The sequence below is a fragment of the Dendrobates tinctorius genome, unplaced genomic scaffold (genome assembly GCF_039654945.1).
Source record: "Dendrobates tinctorius isolate UK_male_01 unplaced genomic scaffold, ASM3965494v1 ptg000179l, whole genome shotgun sequence".
In the NCBI taxonomy this organism is placed as follows: Eukaryota; Metazoa; Chordata; class Amphibia; order Anura; family Dendrobatidae; genus Dendrobates; species Dendrobates tinctorius.
In genome coordinates, this window is record NW_027361846.1 from 3,509,883 (window position 1) to 3,521,960 (window position 12,078).

The 12,078-nt window shown below is 53.7% G+C and overlaps 1 protein-coding gene across 1 annotated transcript in view; it reads right to left on the bottom strand.

Moving 5' to 3' along the window:
* The window catches only part of LOC141054879 (SCO-spondin-like), a 463,576-nt gene that overhangs the window by 115,872 nt on the left and 335,626 nt on the right, over positions 1 to 12,078 (bottom strand). Inside the window, exons 78-85 of the mRNA XM_073551763.1 lie at positions 4,237 to 4,406; positions 4,116 to 4,162; positions 3,220 to 3,420; positions 2,978 to 3,148; positions 2,622 to 2,819; positions 2,445 to 2,535; positions 464 to 684; positions 164 to 313 (exon numbers count right to left, since the gene is read on the bottom strand). Of these exons, the coding sequence (XP_073407864.1) occupies positions 164 to 313; positions 464 to 684; positions 2,445 to 2,535; positions 2,622 to 2,819; positions 2,978 to 3,148; positions 3,220 to 3,420; positions 4,116 to 4,162; positions 4,237 to 4,406 (1,249 nt within the window). The remainder of the gene's footprint in view (positions 1 to 163; positions 314 to 463; positions 685 to 2,444; positions 2,536 to 2,621; positions 2,820 to 2,977; positions 3,149 to 3,219; positions 3,421 to 4,115; positions 4,163 to 4,236; positions 4,407 to 12,078) is intronic.

A 12,078-nucleotide genomic window follows, 5' to 3' on the forward strand; every position in this document is an offset into this window, starting at 1 on the left:
GCAAAGACAAGGAGTGGTCTCTCCAGGTCAGGAAAGTCTGCAGCCACCTCCTCTCAGATATGGACTACAGGTAGACTCCGAGAATTGGTGGCGAATGACATAATTCTGGAAGGTCGTATCTGCTTCATTTCTGAGCCATAGATATTTATCCACCTTACTTTACCTAGACACACTTGGGTGTTGCACATCCGGCTCTGAATGGCGTTTCCATCACATTCCTGATGTTGACACTCCCGAACCCGGATCTGCTCACCTCCCCCACAGCTCATGCTGCAGGGTGACCATGAGGACCAATCACTCCATGGATCCAGCTCTATAACCAGAACAGAGCACAACAGTGACCCCAAAAGACCCAAATGTGAGGAGACAACTACAAAAACTAGTCACTAAAACAGAAAGATCCCAGACCAGAACTCTCAGTGAGGGTCAGAGAAGATCCACTCCATGTTGGGACTGTACTTACCTGGACAGCTGGAGACCTGGCAATATCTCTCATCTTTGGGATTCCCTACACAACCATGGCCGCCATTCTGGGGTACAGGACTGTCACAGTGCCTAGACCGAGTCTTGGTTCCTTCTCCACAGCTGACAGAACATGAGGTCCAGGAGGTCCACACCCCCCAGTGCCCATCCAGACGACACTGAGGGTCCGGTGTGCAGAGTAGGAGGCCATGGGAACAGGTGCTGAACAAAGAGGAATGGCGTCATTAATCTTGAAGAAATACTGATGAGGCGTCAAAGGTTTTACTGAGACAATAAAGTCAGCACAAAGGCCCCACAGTCATCAACGTGGCTCTAAAGTCATAATCGATGCACCAAAGTCATCACGGAAACCCCACAGTCCTCACCGAGGCCCACAGTAATCATCAACACCCCACAGTCATCATCAAGATCCCACAGTCATCATCAAGATCCCACAGTCACCACCGAGGCCCCACAGTCACCACCGAGGCCCCACAGTCATCACCGAGGCCCCACAGTCACCACCGAGGCCCCACAGTCACCACCGAGGCCCCACAGTCATCACCGAGGCCACACAGTCACCACCGAGGCCACACAGTCACCACCGAGGCCACACAGTCATCATCGAGACCCCACAGTCATCATCAAGACCCCACAGTCATCATCGAGGCCCCACAGTCACCACCGAGGCCCCACAGTCACCACCGAGGCCACACAGTCACCACCGAGGCCACACAGTCACCACCGAGGCCACACAGTCATCATCAAGACCCCACAGTCATCATCAAGACCCCACAGTCATCATTGAGGCCCCACAGTCATCATCGAGGCCCCACAGTCATCATCGAGGCCCCACAGTCATCATCGAGGCCCCACAGTCATCGTCAACGGTCATCAGTCACAGTCATCCCGAAGTCATGACTGAGACGGAAGGCCTTTGGTACTACTGTTTGGATAGTGCCGAGGGGCTGCCTGCACTATTACTCTCTGAAAGCTGTTTCCTAATTCTACTCTTCAGGGGACATGAGACACATCCTGCCTGTCTGGTTGTGGCTATATGTGCTGCAGTTTATTAAAGCTTGGAGTTTATCCTGTGTTTGGTTATCGGTGGCCATGAACGTGTGACCTGCATCTGCAGAAGTGGCCTGTGACCGCATCTAAAAAAAACCCATGTTCACAACAAGTGCTCTCAGACGGCAGATGACTTTTGTCCAAGGCCGGAATGACCCAGACACCGCCACTTCTAGTATGGTCCACCATCCACCCTGCCACAACCTAGGACACAGCATAAGGTTATTTCTTTTATGTGACCGAACTATAATAGCTCTGGTTATAGCAGGTGCACGTTTTTAGTGTTTTCTTTTGGGTTGACAGATCACGATTCCCGGCACTTACTGCCTCGACTGGATTATTGACCGTCTGTACTGGATAACTCCAGGGTTTTTTTGGTGTTCCCATCCAGGAGACTATTATGGCTTGGCCTTTTTATCTCACCGAGGGGAGCAGCTTTCTTAGTGTGTGTGGATTCGGTTGCATTAAAGGATTCCTGGCTACCAATCTACGGTGTGTTCCGGTAGACAGAAAACCTGTCTGACTATCTGCCACGATGCAAAGATCCAAGAATGTGTGCGCCATCATAGCCCTCAGATGAAAAGGTTACATTTACGGAATTCTTTCAATACCGTATGTATCTGGTGTGGCCGCACAACCATCCACATGTGATCGGACCATCCAGATTAATGAACCTGCCAAATCCAGCAGTCCCAGAAAGCCATAAATGCTGGGGGGGGGGGGGGGGGGGGTTGAAGGTTTCAAGCCAAGCTCGCTCCAATACTTAGTAACTAGTATTCCTGATCTGAGACAAAATACAAACAGATCTGAATCTGGGAGAAATTCCTGCAGAAAAATGACAGATTGTCGGTGAGCGAGCCAGAACTACGCGGCACAGCGACACAATCACAGCCACCGGGCCGCACACTCACCAGTTCTGGCATGGGCCGGTCACCACTTCTCCAGGCTGTGCATATTCCCAATGGCCGGGACCAGGCCAAGCAGAACCAGACTTCGAAGAACCTGGAGACAGAAGGTGTCATTTCTTGTGGATTACTTCTTTTGAGAAGGTCTTGGATGGTGCCACAGTTGACCCAGGCCAGACTTACCCAGAGTGCTGTTCTGGTACTTGCATCTGCAGTCACTGGGGACCACACACCCCCCATCCTGCAGGAGATGCCCCTCGGGACATCCACATGATGGGTGGCACTCCTCGCTGTCTAGACACACAACGTCTCCATGAAGATGGTCGCAGGAACGAGGGCAGGGTTTACCACAGGTGAAATTCACCAGTCCTCCACCGCACCCTGCATGGGAGAGAAGGCAGCTTCATGTCCACAGCACTATGGTGGATCAGTGGTCAGATTCCAGTCCTGAGACTCCGGGAATCTGCGTGGAGTAGCGAGCCCGAGCCCTGAAACTTTCCCCGCACCCTGAGAGCAGCACTAAACCTACACCCCATTACCTGAGCACTGGGTGCTGTTGTCCTCGCAAACCCGGCTCTGTATGGACTCCCCTGCACATGGTGAGCCCTCAAACATCGCCGGTGGGTTATTACACTGCCGTGTTTTCACAGTGTCTCCTGAACAGGCGTCACAATACGACCACGGACTCCATAGACCCCACTGACCATTGACTGTGGAGATAGGACAGGAAGTTACACGCCTGGATGCTCCCACCAGGAGACTGCATCTCCTCACAGTTTACCTGGACAGAAGGACGGATGTGGACACTGCCGATGCTCCATCTGCACCCCTGTGTCACCATAGTGCTGCTGAACATCCTGACACTCCTCTCCAGCACCTCGGGGACTGGGACAAGCACAGCTCCGGTATCGGGTCACCACCTCAGTCCCACATGTCCTGGAGCAGGGAGTCCACTCTGACCACTCACACCAGCTGCCAGCCACTGCCAAACATGATGGGAGTTATACATGGGAACAAAAGGTGTCCGTGGGGGTGGCTGGCCAGTCTCTCATGCCAGGAGGTAGTGGTCAGTACTACTATGCACGTGCAGTAATGAGGGGCTTCACAGTACATACAACACGGTCGAGAGAGAAAACTTCACACTGTGCAGATACAGAAGAGGCGGGCGGACACATGGAATGTCGGAACCCCAGAGAACAGGATACCCAAAGAGCCGGACCTCCAGAGAGCCAGACCCCCAGAGTGCTAGAACCCCAGAGGGCCAGACCCCCAGAGAACAGAATCCCCAGAGAGCCGGACCTCCAGACAACAGAATCCTCAGAGAGCCGGACCTCCAGAGAGCCAGACCCCCAGAGTGACAGACCCCCAGAGAACCAGACCCCCAGAGTGACAGACCTCCAGAGAACCAGACCCCCAGAGTGCTAGATCCCCGAGGGCCAGACCCCCAGAGAGCCGGACCCCCAGAAAACAGAATCCTCAGACAGCCGGACCTCCAAAGAGCCAGAGAACAAGACCCCCAGAGTGCCAGACCCCAGAGATCTGGACTTCCAGAGAGCTGGACCCCCCAGGTCACAATATTCCAATAGCAAGTCCTGTCCACGTATGAGACAAAGTGAGCACATCAGCCACCCTCACCCCGTGTCCCCTCAACCGCTCCCTCATGCCCGCAGGACTCACCGGCACAGACTGCATTGCTGCACTTCATGGTGCCGTTCACACAGGTGCTGCAGAGACATCAGACATTGATCAGAGTGGTCACGGGGCGTGTGTGGTCTGATGTGACTGAATCGCATCTCACCAGTTATTACACCCATCTCCCATGGGCACAGTCTCTCCTGGGAGGCGTCTTTCTCCGGTCAGGAGGTCCAGGCAGGTGCAGTCCTCCAGATCCACACATGAGGAGCCATTGAAAGCGAGCAGCTTCCCCGATGGGCAGTGACAGCCAGGCAGGCAGTGCTGCAGGCACAGCTGGGGAGACAAGTACTGATGATGTCACTATCACATTGATGTATAATATAGCGTGGCACTACTGCAGGGTGTGCAAGTAGGTTACCCAAACCAAAGCTCAATAGTGAAAAGTAACTTGGCACTCAACTTAAGAGTCCATAGAAGAAAATTTTATTATGCAGTCTGCAAAACGTTTCGGCCTACATGGCCTTCATCAGTCCACTGTGAAAAGAGTTGCAGTCGAGCAGGGTAGTGGTAAGAGGTCCAGACGGACGGAAACGTGAGGTTAGCCAGGAGCAATCAATTCAAACGACTCATGGGAGGTCAGTGGTGATGGGCGTCAGGCTGGATGCGGTTTCCGCTGCTTGTCTCGTCACAGAGACATTGATTGCTCCTGGCTAACTTCACGTTTCCGTCCGTCTGGACCTCTTACCACTACCCTGCTCGACTGCAACTCTTTTCACAGTGGACTGATGAAGGCCATGTAGGCCGAAACGTTTTGCAGACAGCATAATAAAATTTTCTTCTATGGACTCTTAAGATGAGTGCCAAGTAACTTTTCACTACTATCACATTAATGACATCACTTCCAGTATCCTGACCTCAACATCAAACATGAAGATACCAAAGGACTGAGATTACCCACAATGCTCGCTGCAGGAGGAGAGCACAGGACTGAGATTACCCACAATGCTCACTGCAGGAGGAGAGCACAGGACTGAGATTACCCACAATGCTCGCTGCAGGAGGAGAGCACAGGACTGAGATTACCCACAATGCTCACTGCAGGAGGAGAGCACAGGACTGAGATTACCCACAATGCTCGGTGCAGGAGGAGAGCACAGGACTGAGATTACCCACTATGCTCGGTGCAGGAGGAGAGCACAGGACTGAGATTACCCACAATGCTCGGTGCAGCAGGAGAGCACAGGACTGAGATTACCCACAATGCTCGGTGCAGGAGGAGAGCACAGGACTGAGATTACCCACAATGCTCGGTGCAGCAGGAGAGCACAGGACTGAGATTACCCACAATGCTCGGTGCAGGAGGAGAGCACAGGACTGAGATTACCCACAATGCTCGGTGCAGCAGGAGAGCACAGGACTGAGATTACCCACAATGCTCGGTGCAGGAGGAGAGCACAGGACTGAGATTACCCACAATGCTCGGTGCAGCAGGAGAGCACAGGACTGAGATTACCCACAATGCTCGGTGCAGGAGGAGAGCACAGGACTGAGATTACCCACAATGCTCGGTGCAGCAGGAGAGCACAGGACTGAGATTACCCACAATGCTCGGTGCAGGAGGAGAGCACAGGACTGAGATTACCCACAATGCTCGGTGCAGGAGGAGAGCACAGGACTGAGATTACCCACAATGCTCGGTGCAGCAGGAGAGCACAGGACTGAGATTACCCACAATGCTCGGTGCAGGAGGAGAGCACAGGACTGAGATTACCCACAATGCTCGGTGCAGCAGGAGAGCACAGGACTGAGATTACCCACAATGCGCGGTGCAGCAGGAGAGCACAGGACTGAGATTACCCACAATGTTCGGTGCAGGAGGAGAGCACAGGAATGAGATTACCCACAATGCTCTATGCAGGAAGAGAGCACAGGACTGAGATTACCCACAATGCTCGGTGAAGGAGGAGAGCACAGGACTGAGATTACCCACAATACTCGGTGCAGGAGGAGAGCACAGGACTGAGATTACCCACAATGCTCGGTGCAGGAGGAGAGCACAGGACTGAGATTACCCACAATGCTCGGTGCAGGAGGAGAGCACAGGACTGAGATTACCCACAATGCTCGGTGCAGGACGAGAGCACAGGACTGAGATTACCCACAATGCTCGGTGCAGGATGAGAGCACAGGATTGAGATTACCCACAATGCTCGGTGCAGGAGGAGAGCACAGGACTGAGATTACCCACAATGCTCGGTGCAGGAGGAGAGCACAGGACTGAGATTACCCACAATGCACGGTGCAGGAGGAGAGCACAGGACTGAGATTACGCACAATGCTCGGTGCAGGAGGAGAGCACAGGACTGAGATTACCCACAATGCTCGGTGCAGGACGAGAGCACAGGACTGAGATTACCCACACTGCTCGGTGCAGGAGGAGAGCACAGGACTGAGATTACCCACAATGCTCGGTGCAGGAGGAGAGCACAGGACTGAGATTACCCACAATGCTCGGTGCAGGAGGAGAGCACAGGACTGAGATTACCCACAATGCTCGGTGCAAGAGGAGAGCACAGGACTGAGATTACCCACAATGCTCGGTGAAGGAGGAGAGCACAGGACTGAGATTACCCACACTGCTCGGTGCAGGAGAAGAGCACAGGACTGAGATTACCCACACTGCTCGGTGCAGGAGGAGAGCACAGGACTAAGATTACCCACAATGCTCGGTGCAGGAGGAGAGCACAGGAATGAGATTACCCACAATGCTCGGTGTAGGAGAAGAGCACAGGACTGAGATTACCCACACTGCTCGGTGCAGGAGGAGAGCACAGGACTGAGATTACCCACACTGCTCGGTGCAGGAGGAGAGCACAGGACTGAGATTACCCACAATGCTTGGTGCAGGATGAGAGCACAGGATTGAGATTACCCACAATGCTCGGTACAGAAGGAGAGCACAGGACTGAGATTACCCACTATGCTTGGTGCAGGAGGCGAGCACAGGACTGAGATTACCCACAATGCTCGGTGCAGGAGGAGAGCACAGGACTGAGATTACCCACAATGCTCGGTGCAGGAGGAGAGCACAGGACTGAGATTACCCACAATGCTCGGTGCAGGAGGAGAGCACAGGACTGAGATTACCCACAATGCTTGGTGCAGGAGGCGAGCACAGGACTGAGATTACCCACAATGCTCGGTGCAGGACGAGAGCACAGGACTGAGATTACCCACAATGTTCAGTGCAGGACGAGAGCACAGGACTGAGATTACCCACAATGCTCGGTGCAGAAGGAGAGCACAGGACTGAGATTACCCACAATGCTTGGTGCAGGAGGCGAGCACAGGACTGAGATTACCCACAATGCTCGGTGCAGGAGGAGAGCACAGGACTGAGATTACCCATAATGCTCGGTGCAGGAGGAGAGCACAGGACTGAGATTACCCATAATGCTCGGTGCAGGAGGAGAGCACATGACTGAGATTACCCACAATGCTCGGTGAAGGAGGAGAGCACAGGACTGAGATTACCCACACTGCTCTATGCAGGAGGAGAGCACAGGACTGAGATTACCCACACTGCTCGGTGCAGGAGGAGAGCACAGGACTGAGATTACCCACAATGCTTGGTGCAGGATGAGAGCACAGGATTGAGATTACCCACAATGCTCGGTACAGAAGGAGAGCACAGGACTGAGATTACCCACAATGCTCGGTGCAGGAGGAGAGCACAGGACTGAGATTACCCACAATGTTCGGTGCAGGACGAGAGCACAGGACTGAGATTACCCACAATGCTCGGTGCAGCAGGAGAGCACAGGACTGAGATTACCCACAATGCTTGGTGCAGGAGGCGAGCACAGGACTGAGATTACCCACAATGCTCGGTGCAGGAGGAGAGCACAGGACTGAGATTACCCATAATGCTCGGTGCAGGAGGAGAGCACATGACTGAGATTACCCATAATGCTCGGTGCAGGAGGAGAGCACATGACTGAGATTACCCACAATGCTCGGTGAAGGAGGAGAGCACAGGACTGAGATTACCCACACTGCTCTATGCAGGAGGAGAGCACAGGAATGAGATTACCCACAATGCTCGGTGCAGGAGGAGAGCACAGGAATGAGATTACCCACAATGCTCGGTGCAGGAGGAGAGCACAGGACTGAGATTACCCACAATGCTCGGTGCAGGAGGAGAGCACAGGACTGAGATTACCCACAATGCTCAGTGCAGGAGAAGAGCACAGGACTGAGATTACCCACAATGCTCTATGCAGGAGGAGAGCACAGGACTGAGATTACCCACAATGCTCGGTGCAGGAGGAGAGCACAGGATTGAGATTACCCACAATGCTCGGTGCAGGAGGAGAGCACAGGACTGAGATTACCCACAATGCTCGGTGCAGGAGGAGAGCACAGGACTGAGATTACCCACAATGCTCGGTGCAGGAGGAGAGCACAGGACTGAGATTACCCACAATGCTCGGTGCAGGAGGAGAGCACAAGACTGAGATTACCCACAATGCTCGGTGCAGGAGGAGAGCACAGGACTGAGATTAGCCACAATGCTCGGTGCAGGAGAAGAGCACAGGACTGAGATTACCCACAATGCTCGGTGCAGGAGGTGAGCACAGGACTGAGATTACCCACACTGCTCGGTGCAGGAGGAGAGCACAGGACTGAGATTACCCACAATGCTTGGTGCAGGAGCAGAGCACAGGACTGAGATTACCCACAATGCATGGGGCAGGAGGAGAGCACAGGACTGAGATTACCCACAATGCTTGGAGCAGGAGGTGAGCATAGGACTGAGATTACCCACAATGCTCGGAGCAGGAGGAGAGCACAGGACTGAGATTACCCACAATGCTTGGTGCAGGAGGCAAGCACAGGACTGATATTACCCACAATACATGGGGCAGGAGGAGAGCACAGGACTGAGATTACCCACAATGTTCGGTGCAGGAGGCGAGCACAGGACTGATATTACACACAATGCTCGGTGCAGGAGGAGAGCACAGGACTGAGATTACCCATAATGCTCGGTGCAGGATGAGAGCATAGGACTGAGATTACCCACAATGCTTGGTGCAGGAGGAGAGCACAGGACTGAGATTACTCACAATGCTTGGTGCAGGAGGCGAGCACAGGACTGAGATTACCCACAATGCTCGGTGCAGGACGAGAGCACAGGACTGAGATTACCCACAATGCTCGGTACAGAAGGAGAGCACAGGACTGAGATTACCCACAATGCTTGGTGCAGGAGGCGAGCACAGGACTGAGATTACCCACAATGCTTGGTGCAGGAGGCGAGCACAGGACTGAGATTACCCACAATGCATGGGGCAGGAGGAGAGCACAGGACTGAGATTACCCACAATGCTCGGTGCAGGACGAGAGCACAGGACTGAGATTACCCACAATGCTCGGTGCAGAAGGAGAGCACAGGACTGAGATTACCCACAATGCTTGGTGCAGGAGGCGAGCACAGGACTGAGATTACCCACAATGCTCGGTGCAGGAGGAGAGCACAGGACTGAGATTACCCATAATGCTCGGTGCAGGGGGAGAGCACAGGACTGAGATTACCCATAATGCTCGGTGCAGGAGGAGAGCACATGACTGAGATTACCCACAATGCTCGGTGAAGGAGGACAGCACAGGACTGAGATTACCCACACTGCTCTATGCAGGAGGAGAGCACAGGAATGAGATTACCCACAATGCTCGGTGCAGGAGGAGAGCACAGGACTGAGATTACCCACAATGCTAGGTGCAGGAGGAGAGCACAGGACTGAGATTACCCACAATGCTCGGTGCAGGAGGAGAGCAAAGGACTGAGATTACCCACAATGCTCGGTGCAAGAGGAGAGCACAGGACTGAGATTACCCACACTGCTCTATGCAGGAGAAGAGCACAGGACTGAGATTACCCATACTGCTCGGTGCAGGAGGAGAGCACAGGACTGAGATTACCCACAATGCTCGGTGCAGGAGGGGAGCACAGGACCGAGATTACCCACAATGCTTGGTGCAGGTGGATAGCACAGGACTGAGATTAACCACAATGCTTGGTGCAGGAGGCGAGCACAGGACTGAGATTACCCACAATGCTCGGTGCAGGAGAAGAGCACAGGACTGAGATTACCCACAATGCTCGGTGCAGGAGGAGAGCACAGGACTGAGATTACCCACAATGCTCGGTGCAGGAGGGGAGCACAGGACTGAGATTACCCACAATGCTTGGTGCAGGAGGATAGCACAGGACAGAGATTACCCACAATGCTTGGTGCAGGAGGCGAGCACAGGACTGAGATTACCCACAATGCTCGGTGCAGGAGAAGAGCACAGGACTGAGATTACCCACAATGCTCGATGCAGGAGAAGAGCACAGGACTGAGATTACCCACAATGCTCGGTGCAGGAGGAGAGCACAGGACTGAGATTACCCACAATGCTCGGTGCAGGAGGAGAGCACAGGACTGAGATTACCCACAATGCTCGGTGCAGGAGAAGAGCACAGGACTGAGATTACCCACAATGCTCGGTGCAGGAGAAGAGCACAGGACTGAGATTACCCACAATGCTCGGTGCAGGAGGAGAGCACAGGACTGAGATTACCCACAATGCTCGGTGCAGGAGTTGAGCACAGGACTGAGATTACCCACAATGCTCGGTGCAGGAGGCGAGCACAGGACTGAGATTACCCACAATGCTCGGTGCAGGACGAGAGCACAGGACTGAGATTACCCACAATGCTCGGTGCAGGAGGAGAGCACAGGACTGAGATTACCCACAATGCTCGGTGAAGGAGGAGAGCACAGGACTGAGATTACCCACACTGCTCTATGCAGGAGGCGAGCACAGGAATGAGATTACCCACAATGCTCGGTGCAAGAGGAGAGCACAGGACTGAGATTACTCACAATACTCGATGCAGGAGGAGAGCACAGGACTGAGATCACTCACAATGCTCGGTGAAGGAGGAGAGCACAGGACTGAGATTACCCACAATGCTCAGTGAAGGAGGAGAGCACAGGACTGAGATTACCCACACTGCTCTATGCAGGAGGAGAGCACAGGACTGAGATTACCCACAATGCTCGGTGCAGGAGGAGAGCACAGGACTGAGATTACCCACAATGCTCGGTGCAGGAGGAGAGCACAGGACTGAGATTACCCACAATGCTCGGTGCAGGAGGAGAGCACAGGACTGAGATTACCCACAATGCTCGGTGAAGGAGGAGAGCACAGGACTGAGATTACCCACACTGCTCTATGCAGGAGGAGAGCACAGGAATGAGATTACCCACAATGCTCGGTGCAGGAGGAGAGCACAGGACTGAGATTACTCACAATGCTCGGTGCATGAGGAGAGCACAGGACTGAGATTACCCACAATGCACGGTGCAGGAGGAGAGCACAGGACTGAGATTACCCACAATGCTCGGTGCAGGATGAGAGCACAGGACTGAGATTACCCACAATGCATGGTGCAGGAGGAGAGCACAGGACTGAGATTACCCACTATGCTCGGTGCAGGAGGAGAGCACAGGACTGAGATTACCCACAATGCTCGGTGAAGGAGGAGAGCACAGGACTGAGATTACCCACACTGCTCTATGCAGGAGGAGAGCACAGGAATGAGATTACCCACAATGCTCGGTGCAGGAGGAGAGCACAGGACTGAGATTACTCACAATGCTCGGTGCATGAGGAGAGCACAGGACTGAGATTACCCACAATGCACGGTGCAGGAGGAGAGCACAGGACTGAGATTACCCACAATGCTCGGTGCAGGATGAGAGCACAGGACTGAGATTACCCACAATGCATGGTGCAGGAGGAGAGCACAGGACTGAGATTACCCACAATGCTCGGTGCAGGAGGAGAGCACAGGACTGAGATTACCCACTATGCTCGGTGCAGGAGGAGAGCACAGGACTGAGATTATCCACAATGCACGGTGCAGGAGGAGAGCACAGGACTGAGATTA